Here is a 22,322-nt window from a genome sequence, read left to right on the forward strand (position 1 = left end):
TTCGTTTTCCTCCCCCCTTTGTGTTTGTGTCACTCCCTCCTCATCCTGTTCGTTGTCACCCTCCCATTGGTGTCGATCCTCTCCTCTTCCCTCCGTCGGTCGTTGTGTCCGTTTATACGCGTGTTGTTGGAAATGTAATTTGTTGTCGTATTCTGTTGCTTTGTGTCGATTTCATTTATTGGCGTTGTTATAAATGTGTTTGTAAATGTCGTGAGTATGAAATTGATATTGTGGTGATATTTGAATAAATGAAGAGGTGTATTTTGATTTGTAAAGTAATTGTTATTGATAATAATAATAACAATGTTAAGTTATTATGCGTGTAATGTGTTTAGTCTGAAATATTTGTCCTCTGGCGCGCGAATACGCAGTCGCGTCGAGAAATGGCGACTACGAATTGTCGTTTTGCGTGTGCCCGGTCATTTATTGTGAAATGGTCGAGGTGGAGATGTTGGAAAGTGTAAGTTAATGGTGTAAAATTGATGCGAATGAAAATGTTTTATTGTGGTGTAGTTACTTTTTGAAGTTGAATGGAGTCAATTGTGTAGTTGTAATATTTTGTTGTGATTTCTTTGAATGTGTTTTGTCGTTTGAATGGTCGTATAAAACGGTTGAAGTTATTTGTGGACTTTAAATATTAGGGAATTGTCTGTAATGTTATAAATGGGCACAGTTGTAATATCGTCGAGTTATTTGTCTGTCGTCGTATTGACGCGTGGGCTCGTAAAAAGAAAATTGTGTTTAGTCACTTGTGGAGTGTTAAAAATGATTGAATTGTGTTGTTTGAATTGATTAAAGTTAATTGTGGACTTGTAATATTTGTTGACATGCAATTTGTTATGGTTGTTGTAATGTAGCCTACCAGTTATTGGTATACTCGTAATCATTTTTGAGTCGTATAATTTTGGTGGAATTTACGGGAGGTCTTTGTACTTTGAATAAGTTTTGGATTTGTATTATGTTTGAATATATGCAAGTTATTTGTGGATGTGGAATATATTTTGTTTTGTGGACTTGGAAAATGTGTTTCATGTGTTGTGGACTAGGAATAATTTATAATGTTTCTTGAGTTTGAATGTTTTTTTGCCCTGTAGTGGAATTCTCCCCTACAAACGCTGTTTGTCGCTGCCTAGCTGACCCCACCAATTCCCCAGTGTATGCCTCGTGGTGTAGGTCAACCAGCGCCGCCATACACCACGGAGCGGGGGTCAACTGCTAAGTCACGCCTACCCCCGCTATTTAAGACCTGACCTCGTGGTGAACTCTCTCTTTCTACCTACACCAACCAGCTAGCAACACCTCCGCCTGCCTGGCGGTCCTCTCTCCCGCTGGCGAGCATGGCGACCCACAAGCTGTCCTTCTCTGAGCGTCCTCACCAACCAGCTCTCTCTACATCACGCTTGTAACCATGTTGCCTTTCCAGCACCAAGCTGCATTGTACATCCAATACAACATGTATATAGAGAGCGCATTGTGAGTTTCCTTTCTCCATCCCATCGTGAGTGTGAACCAAACATCTCATACCCCACAGCCCTTTGAATATAGTTTTTGTTTTGTGGACTTGGAATAATTGATAATATTTGTGGACTTGTAACAATTTCTGTTTGTGGACTTTGAATAATTTATTATGTTTGTGGAGTTAGAATAATTTAGAATATTTGTGGACTTTGAATAATTTGTTGTTTGTGGACTTGGAATAATTTTGTATCCTTTGTGGACTTTGAAAAATTTATTGTTTGTGGACTTGGTATATTTTTCATGTATGTGGACTTGTAATCTTTGTGAAGTTAGTATTTTTGTCATTCTTTGTGGGCTTGTTAAACAATTATTATGTTTGTGGACTTGGAATATATTTTTTGTTTTGTGGACTTGTAATAATTGAATATGTTTGTGGACTTATAATAAATTATTCAAAGTCCACAAATATTCAAAATTATTACGTTTGTGGACTTAGAATAATTGAGAATATTTGTGGACTTAAAATAATTTGAAATGTTTGTGGACTTGGAATATTTTGTATCGTGTGAGGCCATCGAAAATTTTTGATGTTTTGTGGACTTGGAATGTTTTTTATCTTTTGTGGACTTGGAATAATTTATAATATTTGTGGACTTAGAAAATTTATTATCCTTTGTGGAATTGGTATTTGTTATTGTTTGTGTACTTAGGAAAAGTTCTTATCCTTTGTGAACTTAGAAAAATTTGCATCCTTTGTGGACATAGTTTTTTTTTCCATGTGTGTGGACTTATAAAAATTTCTCATCCTTTGTGTACCGTACTTAGAACAATTTCTTATCTTTTGTGGACTTATAAAAAATTAATGTTTGTGAACTTAGAAAATTTTTTATCCCTTGTGGACTTGGAAAACTTTTTCGTGTTGTGGACTTAGAAATTTTTTTATCTTGTAGATTTTTTTTTTCATTTGTGTGGATTTAAAATATTTTTCATTCTTTGTGGACTTAGTATTTTTTTATCCGTTGTGTACTTAAACATTTGTTTGTGGACTTAGTTTTTTTCATGTGTGTGGACTTAGAATAATTTTTATCTTTTGTGGAAAGTTTTTTTTTTCAATGTTTGTGGACTTGGAATATTTTTCATTCTTTGTGGACTAAGTATTTTTTTATCCTTTGTGTACTTAGAAAAAATTTCTTATGTTTGTGGACTTAGAATTTTTTTTATCCTTTGTGGACTTAGTTTTTTCAATGTGTGTGGACTTAATTTTTTTTTCATCCTTTGTGGACTCGGAATAATTTTCACATTGTGTGGACTTGGTTTTTTCCCCCATGTGTTGTGGACTTAGAATTTTTTTTATGTACAGTATGTGGACAGAAATATTTTCAATGTATAATAAAAGAAAGCATATAATCAATGTCTTTATTTTTCATAAGTTAACATACAGCCATATTAGATTTGCAAAACAAAAACAAGATTTCATAGACAGCTGGCATTGTAGAAAACAGGAGTTTTTTGAGCCGTAGAAAACCAGATAAAAATTTCCCATTTTCTTTGGAAAATTTCAAAGTTGAACAGAAAACGGGATTTTTCGAAAAACCTCATCTTTTTAAGATAGGTTCTGGCAGCCCGTTTTTTATTATATAAGTTATTTTAGAGTGTTTATTGAGCAACAAATGTGATTTTTCAACCGAAAGAAAGTAGTTATTCCAAATTAGTTTCAAGTTAGTATTTTAATGTTTTGTTTGCAAACAGACTTTAGCCATATTGTCGATACCGACAATAGGTTTAGTCGTAAAGCTCTCGACACAGATATCGTGTCTATGGACTATTGTCGTGTGATAGATCGACAATGTCCGAGCTTTTGTTTGCAAACAAACATCAAAACACCAACTCACAACCAATGAGGAATAACTACTCTCTTTCAGTTGAAAAATCACCTTTGTTACTCAATAAACACTCTAAACAACACCACATGTGTTCCCGTGTACCTGTCAGAAAAGGGAGAAACAAAAACACCATTAAAACTCACAATAATACAAGTCAAATTATTCAACACATTAACTAATCTCAATAATGCATTTCAACATCTTTACTTTACTTTACTAATCATATTACATCAACTAATCTCAATGATGCATTTCAACATCTTTACTTTACATATAATCATATTACATTAACTAATCTCAATTCTTCACACATTACCTTCATCTTCTCATGTCGCTCCACTTCTTCTGGTGCCGAATCACTTGTCGTCGTCTTCTACCTTATGTGTCACTCAAAATGCACATCAGGCAATAAAGAAAACACAAAATTCAACTCAAATACATATATTCTATACACTTAGCAATATAATACATTACAGTACATCAAGCATCATCTTCATAGGGACAACACCTATGCATTCATAGAACATCATCTCCTCGACTCCATACACCCCGGTCACTGAAACACGGCTACAAGTTCACAGGACATCTTCTCGGCTCCAGTCACAGGGACGACAGCTATACCTTCACAGGACATCATCTTCTCGGCTCCATACACCCCGGTCACTGGAACACGGCTACAAGTTCACAGGACATCTTCTCGGCTCCAGTCACAGGAACGACGGCTAGAAGTTCACGGGACATCTTCTCGGCTCCAGTCAGAGACGACAGCTATACATTCACTGGACACCATCTTCTCGGCTCCATACATCCTGGTCAATGGGACGACGGCTATACCTTCACAGGACATCATCTTCTCGGCTCCATACACCCCTCACTGGGACCACAGCTATTAGGTTCACAGGACATCTTCTCGGCTCCAGTCACGGGGACGACACCTATACCTTCACAGGACATCATCTTCTCGGCTCCATACACCTTGGTCACTGGAACACGACTACAAGTTCACAGGACACCTTCTCTGCTCCAGTCACAAGGACGACAGCTATACCTTCACTGGACACCATCTTCTCAGCTCCATACACCCCGGTCAATGGGACGACGGCTATACGTTCACAGGACGCCTTCTCTGCTCCAGTCACAAGGACGACAGCTATACCTTCACTGGACACCATCTTCTCAGCTCCATACACCCCGGTCAATGGGACGACGGCTATACGTTCACAGGACGCCTTCTTCTCGGCTCCAGTCACAGGGACGACGGCTATACCTTCACAGGACATCATCTTCTCGGCTCCTTACAGCGACTACGCCCCGTCGCTTCAATCTGAAACCGAGAAAAAACAACAATAGAGGTCAACTCGTAATGGCCTTTTCTATCAAATGCATTATACCTACGAGGCAGTGCACCCGTCGGCTTCGTCGCACTCAGTAAACTCTTCGTGGTGCTCTTCTTATACTACCTACAATATACACTTCACGGCCACACTTCTAGGCAAACTATCATTTCCCATTGCTCAAATAATTCACCCACAAAAACACTCTTGGTATGGAGCAACCTGCGCGGTTATTCCCGGCTCCGTCGTCGACGTGCCTCTTCCTTTCTTCGCGGCCCATCCTCTTCGTAACTGCCGAGGTAAATGCACAATACTTGGTCGTCTCCTTCCTTACTCTTACCACGAGGAACATACCCTACACCACTCGCTCCACTGAAAAAAACAAACATATCCATAATAAACACCATTGCAAAAAGCTTCATGCATCCACTCTCCTTCACGATCAACAACACTCCCTTATGCCTACAACAACAAATCAAACCCTTTTAGGCATGTCTACCAAAACCAAATTTCTTCCTTTTATACCGCTACAAATGCCAACTTCTTACCAATATATACATACTCTACTACAAACCATTCATCAAGGCTAGTACCAATCATTACACAGCCTCCAGTGTGTAACAACAATACTAGCCTGCTACCAACTAACTTCTATATAATTACAATACATACCCACAACAAATTCACCTTCCCGCCCCTACACTTCCAAACCTTTCATCTTACCCAAATTCAAACAAACACTTCCTCTTTAACACAAACAATCGGCTCCTTACCCTTTCGCTCCCAACTCCGTCGCCGAGTAACCACTGCCTCTTCCACCATCACTGCCGCCTACCATTCCAAAAACTCCAATCCGGCCTTAAAAACAAACAATTCAACACATTAGTTCCCACCACAACAATTCAAAAACCTTTCACGCCCTATATAAACAACTTACTTTAATCTTCACACTGCTTACCACAAGCTTCTACCAACACATTTTACAAACTAAAACAAAAACTCAAAAAAACTTCTAAATCTCCATCATCGTTAAAACCTTTCTGTTTACATTACTTACAGTACAGCAGAGGGCCAACACTTCATATTACTCGATTTGACTTTTCCGATCACCTCTTGTCAACTTTCAAATACAAAGTCAACTTACCCATCAGTAGTCCAATTAGTCAATACCTGCACTTCCACCTCCACAACCTGAAAACACAAATTATTTCATTACCAAACACACACTTCAACTCTATATTCTTATCCATAAACAACTTAACTCATTTCCTATTGCACCAACTACTCCTCACATGTGCTCCCAGGCAATATCACAGGCAGCGCCAAGTATCAACACTCGACCGTCTCAAGTATAAACCACACACTTTCGCGCCCTCTGGCTAACTGCAGTCAAAGCAAGTCTCATACCCCTCAACACACAATCCCTAGCATTATCACCGAGTCAATGGGTACTGCTACCCGAAAAAACTCATATATATCACTTGCCTCTTATACAACAACTTTTCACAAACAACAAACTTTACCTAAAACTTTCAAATACAATAACAACTCACCTTCAAATAATACATTGCGCAATTTTACATCACCGTATCCAGTGTCCTTTTATCCTCTTCGCCACTGATCGGCTTGTTAGCCGCTTGGGCGACCGGTCACGTCTCTTATCCTTGATATTCTTCACCAAAAGGTCGGCTCGCTAGCCGCCCGGGCGATCGGTCACGTCTCTGTCACGCACTGTTGGCAAATACTGGGCATGCACCGGCTCCTCAATATACCTGAACCCGCTCCAGTGTTGGTCAAGTCTTCTCTTGAAAGAGCTCACACTCGGTACCGTCACAGCACTCTTGTAGATTGTTCCAAGAGTTTACAACACTCACTCCGAAAAAGTTTGCCCTCACGGTTTTCTGGACTTGCAACTTCTTCAATCTTGAGCTGTGACCCCTTGTGGGGCGAGCGTCCGCCAGCTCCAAGTAATGACACTCGACTGAGTAGTGCCCCTTGAGATGCTTATAAACCTCAACTAGGTCCCCCCCTTGCCCGTCTGTAGTATAAGCTAGGCAACTTCAGGCGCTCCAATCTCTCAGGGTAGCACTCCTCTCCAACAATTCGCCCATATTCCTCCAACGGCAACATGAAAACAGAAAAACAATACGTAAGTGTTACAAATACTATACTCTTCACATTAAAACAAAGTATAGCTAAAACTTCAATAAACAATACTTACATCTTTACTGGCTCTCATTCAGTCGAACGTTAATATCCCTCTCCATTATCACACCAATCACGTCTTCTGGACTGCAACAACTCCTGTAGAAAACAATTACCACATCACTAACGACAACCAAAGTCCCTCTTCATTTTCATATCAAACGGACCCCCCCCCCTTCAACCAGTGTACATTACCTTTTAGCACATGCTGCACAGGACGACTGGTTACAACACTTGGCTACTTTCCAACATCGGCTTCTCCCCCACCTCTGCATGGCGACCATACTTCCTCTTCGTTAGTCGATACAGTCAACACAACTCTACAGTATATTCTACTCTACCATTTTTCGATTTCTCATTACCACACTTTTTTTTGGACACGGGGGCGGAGGGGCATCCCCCCTCCCCCCCCTTATTCAAGTGCAAGGTCAAGGGCACAAGCGCCTACACCGCCCAACTAGGCAGCATGCCAATTTTGTACTTGCCTAAAGGGTCATAGCATTTTTTGTCAAGGGCGTACAACCCTCCAGTCTTTAAAATTTGGTCGGCTAGCTCCGACCACTTTCCCCAAATACGAATTCGCAACTTTCGATTTACAAAGGGTACCTACTTTACTGCTAGGTCAACAGGGACCGAGGGGGGTCTAGGAAGTGTGTCCAACCCACTTTCCACCGGCCCGGGAATCGAACCCAAGACGTCTCGCTTGCGAGGCGAGAGCGGTACCGCACTACCGCCGGCGCCCCCACTTCGGCTGTGACCCCTTGTGAGGCGGGCGTCAGTCAGCTACGGTTCCTCGACTAAGTAGTGCCCTTTCACAGGTTTATACACCTCACTTAAGTCTCCCCTTGCCCGTCTACTATAAACTAGGCACTTTTGGCTGCACTAGGGAACCGACACCAACCTGAAAAAAAAGGTCACTCGTTACCCATTTATCAAAACTTTCTCACTACCTCTACTATACAAAAAACTCAATTTATCAAAACTCATTTACATTTGCTTCAATCTACAGCCGAGGCACAAAATTCAACATTTTAAACTTAACATTACCAAACTCAAGCCACAATCATTGATTTTAATGTCAACTTTTAACCTTTCTATTGCTCTACGGCACAAGACCACAAATCTAGTTCAATTTTCATAACTATTTTAGAAACTTCAACGTCACTTACCCATCACTATTCCCTAGTCTACCTCAAAAAATACCGGCTCCTTCCACCTCCAACAACAACCTGAAAAATTTTATTTATTACACAACCTATAAAACTTACACTAATTCTCAATACAAATATATTACCCATGAACCACTTATCAATTTTCTTATTACAGCTACCACTTCTCTTTAGTCAAAAACAGCTACACCTTCCATTTTAAATACCATGTTGACGATTTCCTCACCGCAAGTGTAGACGCGCTCGCCACCACCTACAAACTTAGGCCACGTTCTCTTCTCTATTCCACAGTATAAGCCTTCCGTACACCTGCAATAAAAGGCATCAAGGTTCAGCTTTCAATCACTTTCTCAAAACCCATCTAACACTAACCAAATTTAACTACTATTTTGACGTTATATTACATTCTATGGCAACAAATCAAATATGACTTTCCGACAGCAATCAATGTCAAATTACAATGAATTCACATATACCATAATAAACAATTTCAGAAAACAGTACTTACCACTCAACTTGAAAATTTACAACAAGCAAGTCTAAATTAATGAAACAAGAGCACATACACAATAACAATTAATAACACTGTAGTCTGCGTATAAAACTAACACATGAACCATAACAGACGGCACACTACCACCTTACCTCGCCTCTATCTACGACAACAAAATACGACCATAAACACACACACACACACACAACCGAGAGTGTAGTACCATTATATAGCCTCCAGTATATAACAGCACAAACACAACACCCATTCAAAAATTTCATTCACCTAAACTCTAAATTCTGGCTCTACCTCTGTGCCGGTCACGTCTCTGCAAAAATCAACCTTTCCCACGCTAGTTGGCTCAAACTTAACGCTCATGTCAAATCCCTATCTTTACCTCGCTAAATAAACTCTCAACATCCATAGTCACTTACCTGCCCTCACCCCTCGTTTACCAAAAGGTCGCTGGCGGAAGATTTATTTTCTTACCTACTTCTCCGGTTGAAGGGATCACTATAAGCACAACACCTCCAATCTTCTACTATACGCATCAAAACACACGCACACACCAGTATGCTTTACTACTTGGCACACACAAATGCTGCATCTTTTTTCCTTTTCACTCATTTTCACGATTCCACCACGATCACTTATCACTATGAACTGTCCAAGCTAAGGCACACATAAATGCTACAGCTTTCTTTTCTTCTCACTCATTTTCAAGATTCCACCACCATCACTTAAAACTGCATTGAAGTTCGCATCCAAACAACTTCAGGTCGAGAGAATATTTCAATAATGAACTTACTACACAATCTTCATGCTCATGAATTCACTTTCCGTCACTCATCAACGAAATGACAACACGATTTCTTGCAAAAACGCAACATATTCCGCCAATTTCACAAAATACACTATTAACTTTTTCAAACACTTAGCACGATACACACTTAAAGGATTTTATTTCAATTAAACTACCATTTCAACTTAAATAATCTGTACTCCGAGTACTTGAATTATGAACACCTTCAAAAGCTCCCAAGTTAACCACAAACACAGATCTTAAATATGTTTCACAGGCCTCAAATCAAATACATCTATGACTTGTGTTAAAAAGCACAGAAAAATGTTTAAGAAAACATATCGAAAGCACAAAACTAACAGCCGAACGAACAAATGTCAAAACACGAATATATATATATACTATACTTTACTTTTCTTTTCTTCTTCACAAACTACACTTTGTTATGTCGTTATACACGAGCACCAGACACAAGGATCGGATTGTAACTGATGCATCCTTGCCGGTTCACCCTTTATATACCCCACCTTGACGCCGACTCGCTGCTCAACCGAACTTCTTCTCCGGTCATCACCGTCACAACCAAACGAGGGGATTATCCCACATAAACTGCTCTTGGGTATTTACACCATAGGGACCACACAATTTGTGATAAGCTACCAAACCAAAAAGTTATGATAGCAACTCACAGCCTACAGTGGCAGTATCGTAGTCAATAAAGTTTCCTTCCAAGATGCAAATAACAAGATACCCTACATCTCCATTCCTTGGTGACAACTATCACCGGTCAAGTCACGACCCGAGTAATGTTTACCGTAAAATACTTTACGTACAGTATAGTATATTTATAACTTAATTATAACAATGTTACGTCTACTAATCCACATGATACTAAATGTTATATAATAATTCCCCTCATTATAACTACCCCAAGAGGGTGGAGTAGCGAGTGAAGCGAACCTAAACATCTACGAGTTCCGCAATTCAAAATATCATATTATTAGCAACACAAACAATAGCATTCATTAAAAATATACGGTTCATAGGAAAACCAGCTATTCGTCAATTTCAAGTATTAGCTAGTCTAACTTCTATCACGTGATAAACATGAATTTTAAAGAATGAAATTTACAAAGAATCCAAATGATTAAACAAATACATAAAATATTGTAATATGTGGAGGCCCCAACTGCCCACTCCCGGCCCTGCTCACCACTCTACTCTACTTTGTTGTAACGTGTAGGTTTTCTTCTCCATTCTTGTAACATATGTCTGTCTTTTGTTAATTTTAGTGTTTCTGGTCAATTTCAAGTAAAGGTTAATATTAACTCAGTGGTTTATTTTTCTCTCTTTATCACTGTACTTTGTCATCTTATTTTATTCGTCATATTAACTTTTTAGGCTATTCTATTTAATTGTATGACTTTTTTTAGATTACAATAGTACTATTTTATTGTATATGTCTCTTAACAATGTCTGAGGCCAATATTGCTGCTCTTGTAATATATTCACAATTTCTATCCAAGATAAGTAAAGCGGTGCATACCATTTCATAATATTTGCCTTTCACGTTTTACACTTCTTTCTTGTCACAATAAAGTTTCAATCGTTTACTCGTCATCAAACAACCATTGCCGGCGTTTAGCTTCGGCATGATGTCACTTTGACGTCATAACAAGGGAATGTTCCCATTGGCTAAAACTTAACCTAAAACAGCTTGTGATTGGTCAGGGAGTGTGGGCCGCCTGTATATAAAGCCTGGTAGACGGACGTGAACACAGAACACTGGTACATGACGACGCTACAACATCTGCTGTACAGTAGTGTAAGTGTATGTTGAAAAATTTTGTTTGTAAATTATTTGTTGGTGAATGGGAAGTTATTGTTTGAACTTAATCTTGACAAGAAAAGGTAAATTTTAGTAGTCTTGATATTAATTTAATTAAGCATTTTACATAAATTTTGCGTTAAACTATTCCGCCAGGCTAACACTTCATTAATCTTCTTGCTTTTTACTCTATTTCTAGAACACGCTCCTTAGACGACCGTGAACCCTATATGACCGAGGGAGCTGCAGTGTGACCACAAGAACAATTAGGAGCTTTTACAAACGTTGTCTTGGGTTTTTACCTGTTGCTGGAGAACTCCATCGCAACAATTACTTTCCTACTCGGTTCTACCGCGGTTAGTGGATCCTTCCCACAGCTTTTGAGGGAGTTTTCTAGTGTTAAACTACAAGCAATTTGTCTCTTCAAGAAACTGCTTTCCAGCGTCTTTGTTATTTCTACTACCCCTTTTGTGGGTCGTGAGCTGTATTGCATTACATTCTGTGTAAGTAAAGTCAAACGTGTACATATTGAATATACAGTATATGTAACCAATAAAGTTATTCTATTTATATTTTATGGAATAATCTAAATCCTTGCTTTTACTGAATCAAAACCCAGAGTATAATAAAATCTCTACTACGTCTGCTGTTTGTCCAGAAATGGTTCTCAAATATTGTACTGTACTTGATGCTGTTAAACGCTTCGGGAAATACCGTTCTATTCATCTTAAAATAGTGCTACTTCTTCACAACCTAACCCAATGGACAAATGACGAAATTAATGTGTGGGTTTTTACTTTCCAATCTTTCAAAGTACACATTCTCGTATCCAGAGTGGCCCTGTACTATAGTTCCATCTTCACTGGTTTAAACTAATCTTGGTGTAACGACCACGGTCATACACGTCAGTTAACGCCAAAATCAAATTATTCGTATTACGCTCAATAGCTCACAAAACATGTGACTCTGCTTTATTTGGAGTCCTTCATCTGAAGAGTCCGTTTTCTCATCACTTCAAAGACACCTCCGTTATCCCATTTCCTCTAACTTACTGAAACCGACCTCTCTATAAAATGAATTTGAGTGTGTGTCTAGACCACCAACAGTCACCCCTCATAGTGTGTGGTGGTGAGTCAATAGATCGTCCTCAGACTGGAACACCACCACACACTCGCCACAAGGATACAACTCAAAGGTATGCATGGAGGTGTCCTGACAGAAGTTGTCATAGATGAGCTCTGGCTGACACCCATCACTGAACTGTGGTAAAGATCCATCTTGTATGACTATAGTTGTTATGTTGTCTCCTGTGACAGATGGATCCTCGTTCATTAACTCTAAAGTACCGTCTGTGGTCAGTTGGTCTTGTCTGGTGTCAGCGTGTCGTGTCTTGTCTGGTGTCAGTGTGAGCCGTGCCTGTGTGAGCCGTCTTGTTTGTGTGAGCCATGTCTTGTCAGTGTGAGCCGTGCCTGTGTGAGCCGTCTTGTCTGGTGTCAATGTGAGCCGCGTCAGTCTGTGCGTCGGGTTTGTGTGGTGAACGGAGGGCTGTAGTGTTGTGTTGTTTACGCATGTGTACCATAAGGCCGGACTTATTCCTAAAGATACACTTGCATATGTTACAGATGCGGCCATTGTCTTGAGCTGATACCTGATGCATCTTCATGTGCACCTTCAGGTTCCAGTTGTTGAAGTGAGCAGCACCACACACACACCACCTTCTCCTGTAGGTGCAGACATTTAACGTGCCTCTCCAAATGAGTCTTGGCCTTGAAGGTTTTGCCGCAGCGATAGCAGGAGAACGGCCGGTCCGCGCCGTGGTGCTCCAGGGACGACCCGATGGCGAACTTCAGGCCGCACTCGAAGTCCCCGGTGTCTCGCCTCGTGTTCTTTATGATTGGATTGGCACTTGAACTGTTTGGAGCAAAACTTGCACTTGTAAGGCATAAACCCACGGTGAACTTTGTTAATGTGGAGCTTGATGATAACATAAGATAGACTAGTTATTATGAGACTGATATAAGTTTTATGTGTACAGTATCAGATACTGGTTGTTTCTCTTGTAAAAAAGAAAGTTGAATATTAAAACAAGTGTAATGTTTGTTGTATACATAATAGATGTTATTTTTAATAAATATTTCATATAATAAAGTGTTTTAATGCTTGTAACATTTACAGGTGGAGATGAGTTGGTGTAGAGCATCATTTGGATACTTTGTGGTTTATTGCCCATATGTTAATTAACTTAGTGGAGGGTGTATGAATTTAACACTGACATAATGAAAGTTAACTTTGACTTACTGGAAGGAAACTTTAGTTGTGTCTTGTTCTAGTTCATTATTAATCTTTATTGTGGCAAGTTTTGATGTGTTCGACCCTCAGTTAGATGAGAAATGTTACCTAACCATGAAAGGTAGGTTGCTGGTAGAGATAATCCTCATATATGGACAGGCCAGGGGAAGGGAGGCCTCACTCATGAAGTCTCCCATGTAAGCTGACCAAAGATCATTGATTTTCTGTGATGGAGAACATGGACATCTGCAGCATGTTATTTAAGAAGTGGGTGAGTAGTCAAATTGCATACGAGTCAGGTGGCATAAAAACCTAGATTAACTACTTTCTCATTAGGAAGTCAGAAGGGAAGCTTGTTAGGGGTGTAAAGGTCATAGTACTGTAAATATATTTTCTCTAAATGTTTAGTAACTAGGCTAATTAGGTAAAAACAGCTATTTCCAAAGTACAGTAGTACTTTATGTATAAGAGACTAACCGTTTAATGATTTAGTGTGGAGAGAAAAATTAGTGTACCCATACATGTACAGGTAGGCGGGTAGTGTGATTACCTGAGGGAGTTGCGACCCTGCCTTGCCAGCTGTTCTCACCCTGTGTGTTGCTGTTAGGAAGGGCATCCAGCAACAAAACTTTACTTCAACATACCTGATGGCAACTGAGTTATCTGAGGTGTGTCCATCCTCTGGTCTCTGCTGCATTTTCTTGGCTGGTGCCTTGGGTTTATAGTGGTGAGGGGTAGGAACATCCCATTCTGGTTTTACCAACAGAACAGCTACCATCAGGTAGTTTATGTGGCTCATATACTTAAACCCTTCTGTGGTTATGCATATTACCTGTGCTCAACGTTGGTAATTCTTAGTAAATACCCAGATGCAAATGTCAGTACATAAGCATCACAGTGTGGTGTATATCTTCCAGACACAATACAGTACTGTTAAAGAGATCTAATGTTTTTTAAATTTCTGCACTTGAAATAAGTTCAGGGAAAATACAGTAATTATCATACAGCATTGTTCTCCTGTAGGCATCACCATGTGTACAAAAAAAATTTTTCTTTGGGTATTTCAGTAAGACCATACACAAAACTCTTATAGGTAAAGGAAGAAGCTGATAGATTTTGGGAATGATAAGTTCAAAGGTTTGAGGAACAAGCTGTCACATTGATGATTATTGTTACATTAAAGAAATGAAGCTCTTGTAATTGGTTTAAATGCTAAGTTATGTTAGCATACTTTCACAAAAGTATCTCAAAAACTAATATAAGTGAAACTTGTATACTAAAAGGATGACAGCTTGGGTAAAGTGAATTAATTTTGGTTATAAGGATGTTACAGTGACATGACAGTATAAATCAAATCTGTTATTATCTCTGTAGCTCATTCTTAGTGCTTTTACCGAGTGATATGGTCATTGATGTGCAGCCATACAACAGTAATAACCATTTTTATATAATTAAGGATTAGTCTCAAAATGTATAGTTGTTAATTAATGATAATATAGAGTTAATGGCTTAGTTGGTAGCCTCTCAACTCATGAGGCGTGTTTCAGTTCTTGTGGGTGTAGTGTGATCTGTACTGTACTGCCATCATAGAATCAATTATCACTTTAAAAAAGTTCAGACTTGTGTGAGCCAAGTGGTGGTGTTAAGAGTCAGGTGGTGTAGAGTCAGATGGTGTTGAACCAGGTGATGTAGAGTCAGATGGTGTTGAGGTAAGGTGTAGAGCCAGGTGGTGTAGAGTCAGATGGTGTTGAGCCAGGTGGTGTAGAGTGGTGTAGAGTAGAGTCAGATGGTGTTGAGCCAGGTGGTGTAGAGTAAGATGGTGTTGAGCCAGGTGGTGTAGAGTAAGATGGTGTGAGGTGGTGTAGAGCTAGGTGGTGTTGAGGTAAGGTGTAGAGCCAGGTGGTGTTGAGGTGTGTAGTCGGTCTGGAGGTATGAGTGTTGGTGTTGAGGTAAGGTGTAGAGCCAGGTGGTGTTGAGGTAGGTGTAGAGCCAGGTGGTGTTGAGGTGAGGTAAGTGTAGAGACAGGTGGTGTTGAGGTAAGGTGTAGAGTCAGGTGGTGTTGAGGTAAGGTGTAGAGCCAGGGTGTTGAGGTAAGGTGTAGAGCCAGGTGGTGTCAGGTAGTGTTGAGGTAAGGTGTAGAGCCAGGTGGTGTTGAGGTAAGGTGTAGAGCCAGGTAGTGTTGAGGTAAGGTGTAGAGCCAGGTGTAGAGCCAGGTGGTGTTGTGGTGGTAGTGTAGAGCCAGGTGGTGTAGAGTCAGGTAGTGTTGAGGTAAGGTGTAGAGTCTGGTGGTAGTGTTGAGGTAAGTGTAGAGCCAGGTGGTGTAGAGTCGGGTGGTGTTGAGGTAATGTCTCTTAAATAATATCGTACACTATGGTCTAAATGTGTTAGTACAGTATTCTGTTGACAATAAACTATGAGGTTTAGATATGATAAAAGGTCATTGTACTGGAAACAAAACTCATGGGTCTTTGAAATATAGTAGTACTGTATTATACATACACACACACACACACACACACACACACACACACACATGCCTCATAACTGCTAAATTCACAAAGATCTTGGAATCATCTGATGTCCAACATGGTGGTAGTGAGGAAGGCAACATGGAACAGAAAATTCACACTGAATAAACCACCTTATTGACAATTCTCATTGATGGTGTTAGCTCATTACATACCAGTCTTACTTAGTCATGTGGTGCCAAGATGGTGAGCAACTTTTCTGACATAATAAGGATCCAATGATACAGTAATATATATCAAATTACACAAAAACTGTATTGAAGGGGATGGTAAATGTGTCATTAAGTTGACCACTGGGAGGATGTGAAAATATGGTAATTAGTTTTATCTAATTACAATAATTTCACATCAATGAACTGTGCTACAGGAATTTCAGAGATATCTATACTAAGTATTACGACATATAAAATGTTCCAAAGTCAACACAATAGTCTCCCTTCTATTATCTTGTCCATTGTACAGTACAAGGTCATCTAAAGTAATGCTACTTATGTGCGGCAGTGTGAGATGCAAGTAAGTGTCCTTTCAGGTCCACTCACTGGTAGTACAGAAGGTAATGTTTGTAATAATGGAAGTTACTGCTGGAGACTGAATACTTGAGTTACTTAATCATTTCTGGTGTAAAATAGCTGAGGAAAATCTATTTGCTAGATTGTCACATATAATTAAATTGTTTAATAAAAGTGATGAGTGGTGAACATTGGTGAGGCTTGGAGGTGAAAGGTCATCCTATTATCATGAATATATAACCCAGGTCATTAACATAATGATGTTTATGGGTTCTTTGACTGTACATGGTAAGACCCGTGTTGGCTTGTCTACCGAGGGTGATGGGCCAGTAGTTGGTGTGGCCGGCACAGTGTGGGCGTCAGTGTCTGACGGTGATGGTGGCCAGCCTGTGGGCGTTGGCATAGTTATTACTCTTGCGGGTTGGCAGCCGCAACATCCTGGCAAAGGCTCGCCGGAAATTATGGTTGCAAAGTGGATAGAGAACAGGATTGAGTGCAGAATTAAGGTATCCCAGCCAGATGGTGGCAGTGTGTGCATGGGCAGGGACACAAGTGTCACACAGTGCCATAATGGGGAAGAGAGTGAAATATGGCACCCAACAGGCCATGAAGGCACCTACAATGACCCCCAGCTGTCGTGCTGCCTTTCTCTCCTTTGCCAAGTTAACGCCCTCTACCCGTCGCGCTCCCCCGCCACCACCACCACCACCACCACTGTTGGTACACGCCACAGTCCGCTTTTTCCTGGTGCCATTTGTTGCTGTGGTGGTGGTGGTGGCAGGGGCTGTAATGCGGGGGCTGTTGGCTCCCTGCGACAAAGTACTCAGACGCCAGCTACTGCCCCACTTCTGTTCCCGGGCTCTGTGCGGTGAATGTGTGGAGGGGTCCCAGGATGAGTGCGGCCGGGTGGTGCTCTGGTAACAGTGTATGTGGTTGTGGTGAGGTCCCAGCCGGTTTGCTGCAGCTTGCCGCCGCTGTTGCTGTAGTTGATTTTGTTGATGTGGTGACAGCTGTTGGTGTTGCTGCTGCTGCTGTTGTTGTTGTTGTTGTTGTGATTGCTGGTGGTTGAGGTGATGGTGGTGGGTTGGGGAAGTCTGGTCAATTTCTTCAGGAAGATATTCAACACTAACCACCACCCCTGAGTAGTGTGAGCAGTCATCACTTCCCGGGGAAACCACAGTCAAGCTGCGGAATTGACTGCACTCGTTATTGGCTGTGATGGAGGGGAGGTTGTGTGAGGACGACTGGTTGTTGCGGGCCTGATGTGGAGGGCGGGAGTGCCGTTCTACCTCACTGCACGAGTCTGTGACAAGATCATGGCTGGTGAAGGGAACCCGGCCAAGCACCTGACGTGACTGCACCTCTCGGAATATGCGACAATAAAGGTACAGCATAAGAGCTGTGGGCAAATAAAAATTGAGTGCAGCTGTAACAGCCTTAAAGGCAGCGCTGGTGGAGAACTCTGTCTCACACACATGAGGTGGGTGGCTTCTGATACCCCCCAGTGCCAGATGGTGCCAGGCCAGTACAGGCACCAACCATGCTGTTGCTGCTGTCCACGAAGCTCCGATCATTACCCAGGCTCGCCGTCTAGTACGCCGCCGCAGGTAGCGCAGTGGAGCAGTGATGGACCAGTACCGGTCCAGGGACAGGATCACCAGGTTGAAGATGGAAGCTGTGGAGGCTGTGTAGTCCGCAGCCAACCAGAACTGACACACTACGAGTCCCAGCCGCCACTCTCCTGTGAAGATAACACACTTTAACACTCCCGCTAACAACTGAAGTGTGACAATAGCCTTTCCATAAACTACGAATACTGTATAAGAGAAAATACCTCTGCCTCGGAAGCTTATCTTGGAAACATACAGAAAATTTGTAGATCAGCAAGTTGGGAAGTTGCTGATCCTTATCTTGATGTAAAGAATGTACAGTACTGCACTCATCTCACCACTCAAAAGGTCAGTCAGAAAGTTCAATCTCTGACATTGTCAAACAGTCAATCCAGTCTCTGCCATTATCAGTCAGTTAGTCCAGTCTCTGCCATTATTAATCAGTCAATCCGGTTTCTGCCACTGTTAATTAGTCCTGTCTCTGCCAATCAGTCAATCTATTAATGTTTAGTGGGTTATTGTCATTGCAATTTGTTATGTGTCATACAACAACCTGTCAAACTGTCTGGTGCACAGTACTTTCTATCACAGCAGTTATAATGGTTGTAATATTCAAGGAGAATATCTAACTAAAAATATATATAGAAGAAAACTTATTTCTTATCCCTAGAATAAAGCAAATTGGTTGGAGGAATTATTTTTTTTCTTCTTCTTGTAAATACTGTCCAGTAAAGATACAATGTGCCCATCTCCTCCAAGCCCTAGGTCATTCATTGGTTGTTTGCTGCAATGAATTCTGGTGGAAATTTGGGGTTGATTCAGCTATCTTAGTTTATATCTTGTTTGATCTATGAGTTATTATATTTGACGCTAAAATGACCAAAGTTAACAGAATAATGTTACAAGTAATGTCTATGAAACGTTCCTCCTCTTGCTCCCATAAACAACTGACTAACACACAACAGACAAACATGGTGTTGTCCAGGGATGGGTGACACGAAGCATCTTTATTTACGAGAAATATAGGAAAAAAAAACAGAATACAAAATATGTTAATCCTCCATCCTATTTGGTTTATTCTAGAGATAATAAATAAGTTTTCTTATGTAGGTATTTTTCGTTTGGTCAAAGGTTAATCTTGACCCTTTGTTCACCATTAACGAATGATGGAGTATGTGTGTGTGTGTGTTACTCACCCACCCACCCAGCATTAAGTGGGTCAAGGCTTGAAAGAGTAACAGTAAATACCACATTAATATTTCCAGTACAGTTTGTTGTTAATTTTAAAGCCACTGTACTTGTATACATTTGATTTTCTTCCACTATGATATTTTTTGTCGTCTTAGACTTATCTCTGACTTTACATTGAATATAACAAACAGATCAGTATAATGATTTCAGTTTTTAATGTAACTCATGACATCAATAGAATTTTACTTTTATATGTGAATATCACCATAAATTGACTTTGATGGAGGACTACAAAATTAACTGATTTTTAAATGTGACCCAAAAAGTGACTTAGACTATAACAATATGTCTTCAGCTATAAATTTATCTGTAGATATACAGTATTGTTTAAGGTGTTAGAGAAGTCCCTGTGCACCTGCAGTAATTAAAAATATAGTTTCTGTATTTACCTATCTCTACTTCCAGTAAATATTGAAAATGGTCACAGTAAATGTTGAAAGTGGAAAATGTATAATATGGACATGAAGTAGTACCTTAAGCTATGTATTCTTATATTACTCTATTAATTATGTATAGTAAAGTATTACAGAACATATATTAATCCTATGTAATATTTCCATTTATTATGCACCATGTTATGTATATGAATTATCATATTTACATTTTATGTATTCAGCTTGTGAATGCTGGCATCTGTACATGCCAGCGCGCAGTGGTACAGAGAATGGAGACCACCAGTCCTTATGGTGTGGAAGCGAGTTTCTTTGTCCATCTGTATATCTCCCGTACGAGAATAAGAACCTATTTTCAAGATAACAAGTGTTTGTGTATACCCTCAGTAGTGTAGAACATTTTGGGGGTACCAAAGACAAACATAGAGAAAACATTCCCAATATTTACTGTAAATACAACAAGGTACAGGTGTCTCCTGATTTATGATCATCTGTTTTACGATATTCCGGTTAACGATAATTAGTTTTTTAACGCCTGTATTCAATTTCCGTGAGGCAAAATCCACTGCAAACGATAGTTTTCACGAGGCTAAACTTGCTGATGCAGAATGTTAACACTGGAGAGGTGGATCTTTCCCTTCACTTGTCAAATCCAAGATGATCAATATGCACAGAAACTGCTTTTCCATCCACCATGCAGCATCACCTACCCATGTACCGCCTCACGGCCAACGTGATTGATCCTGTCATGTAACCAATGTTATTGTTACTTATCGTTGCATAGCCTTGTGATCACTGTGATACTTTGCTGTTATTAGAAAGAGGAGAATGTTAACATTCAGATTTTGCTTTGTTTTAGTGACTGAAATGATTATTAACTGTGTAGGATCGTAATTTCTGTGCGTGGTGAGTGTTATTTAATTTATTTATTTGTTTTGTGAGCGTAGGATCGTGTTTTGTGTGTTGCATGTCTCTGCTGTACAGGTCAGGATTGCATCCCATTGAAACACATGTTAAATGGAGCCCAATTTGCGTTAGAAAGGTTTCCAGGAATGTAACTGTCATAAATCGGGGAATACATGTACAGTACTGTACATATAGGTATAACAAGGAACAACTATAGTATTAATTACTTCAGGTGCACAGGGCCTTTTCTAACACCCTGCACAGTATATTTCTCATCTTGCATGTAACTTTGAGACAGATTCCCAACTCTAATTTCTCCAAAGTTTTTTAACAATGAGTTCACCAAACTTTGTCATTAACTTAAGAAAGACTTCAATTTAAACCACATATTTTTGGGTTCAACACTGGACTTCAACTATACCATAGGCTTTAACCTCTTACTCAAACTTTAACTTGAAGTTTGTTAAAGGTAACCATTTATCCCAACACCAGAATGCACTATTTTGGTCTCATTGTTGTCTTTGACTAAGAGTTGATGTTTTTAACCACTGACTTTTTTTGGCTCATTGACAATTGATCCCAAATTCAAGGTTTTGATCTCAGCTTACACACACACACCCGGGCCTTACCCATCATGGCGTAGGCAGCACTGATGGGCATGACGATGACCCCCACAGTAAGGTCTGCTGCTGCCAGACTCATGATGAACAAGTTGGACACCTGGGAACACAAAACTTTAACTTATTATTTAATTAAGTCACACAAACACAACTTATCTATTTCCATTATTTATTGACCCAATTATACCTCCTGGAAACACAACTTACATCATAAAATTAATTAGTATCATGTGGACATCAACCTACCTGTTTGAACTGTGATTATTGATTTAATTAACTCCTGGGGACATACCTACCTGTTTAAACTAATTAATCCCTTAAGTTTCACCTGAGGAGACAGAACCTACTGGCTAAAACTGTCATTAGTCATTTAATTAATTCCAGGGGACAAATCTTCCTGTTAGCTAGAATTATTGATTAACACCTGAGGACTGTCTGAACTGTCTAAGTATTTACTTAGGAGTTTAAATAACAGTGAGTGAATAAAGACATAAATGAGGACAGACAGACATGGGGTCTTGTGGGAGTAGTGTCACAACACATGCTGGGCGCGTGGGTGGGCTAGCTGCTTGGGTAACTCAGCTTAATTCATATTCTGCTGCCATTGTACAAAGTTGTTCCCCCGTTCACTGCTGTTTTTGTATACAATTTGTGCTATGCATTACTGTACCAAGACACAATTAGCCAAGAATACAATGTTAAAGCAGTGTTAAGGTGTGAAAAGTTAATACAGTTACATATACTGTACTGTATTCAGTAAGTGTGAAAGTACTATACATAGCAGAGTAGACAATGTATGCCTACTGTAGGCTAGTGTGTAGAGGTATATGTATTGTATACAGTGCATGTACTGTACAATCCCTCCTTCAGGGAGGGACAGGAGAGTGACAGTAACACATGGTACAGGACAAAGGCAGGCCATCCTGCATCATCATATCACCATTTGGCCTGCCTGCATCACAAGCCCAAGGCAGCAGCATCTGTTAGTGAGCACAGTATGTATGGTGTAAACAGTAGTATATTTTTTTAGTTAAAACATATTATA

At 40.1% G+C, this 22,322-nt stretch overlaps 1 protein-coding gene and 3 long non-coding RNA genes across 6 annotated transcripts in view; 1 reads left to right on the forward strand and 3 right to left on the reverse strand.

Annotated features, from left to right (window-relative positions):
* Positions 1-4,120: 4,120 nt before the first annotated feature.
* LOC121856494 lies at positions 4,121-6,439 on the reverse strand. Of its 2 annotated transcripts, none has more exons than XR_006086991.1 (5): positions 6,229-6,439; positions 5,820-5,866; positions 5,449-5,533; positions 4,898-5,047; positions 4,121-4,665 (listed from the first exon to the last, which is right to left on the reverse strand). It is a non-coding gene; the product is annotated as an uncharacterized LOC121856494 (long non-coding RNA). The 2 variants fall into 2 exon arrangements; XR_006086992.1 differs by having other exon boundaries at positions 4,873-5,047.
* Positions 6,440-7,523: 1,084 nt separating this feature from the next.
* Positions 7,524-15,217, reverse strand: LOC121856505. The gene is made up of 3 exons (XR_006086995.1): positions 8,256-15,217; positions 8,050-8,109; positions 7,524-7,781 (listed from the first exon to the last, which is right to left on the reverse strand). It is a non-coding gene; the product is annotated as an uncharacterized LOC121856505 (long non-coding RNA).
* A 258-nt stretch (positions 15,218-15,475) lies between these two features.
* Positions 15,476-15,787, forward strand: LOC121856504. Its single transcript, XR_006086994.1, has 3 exons — positions 15,476-15,514; positions 15,579-15,662; positions 15,719-15,787. It is a non-coding gene; the product is annotated as an uncharacterized LOC121856504 (long non-coding RNA).
* LOC121856497 (histamine H1 receptor-like) overlaps positions 15,707-22,322 on the reverse strand; it is a 262,478-nt gene continuing 255,862 nt past the window's right edge. For both annotated transcript variants that reach the window (XM_042352088.1, XM_042352089.1), the window contains 2 exons: positions 21,287-21,377; positions 15,707-18,239 (listed from right to left, as the gene is read on the reverse strand). In XM_042352088.1, coding sequence (XP_042208022.1) covers positions 16,858-18,239; positions 21,287-21,377 — 1,473 coding nt within the window. In that variant the 3' untranslated portion in view covers positions 15,707-16,857. The remainder of the gene's footprint in view (positions 18,240-21,286; positions 21,378-22,322) is intronic.

The sequence above is a fragment of the Homarus americanus genome, unplaced genomic scaffold (genome assembly GCF_018991925.1).
Source record: "Homarus americanus isolate GMGI-L3 unplaced genomic scaffold, GMGI_Hamer_2.0 scaffold51458, whole genome shotgun sequence".
In the NCBI taxonomy this organism is placed as follows: domain Eukaryota; kingdom Metazoa; phylum Arthropoda; class Malacostraca; order Decapoda; family Nephropidae; genus Homarus; species Homarus americanus.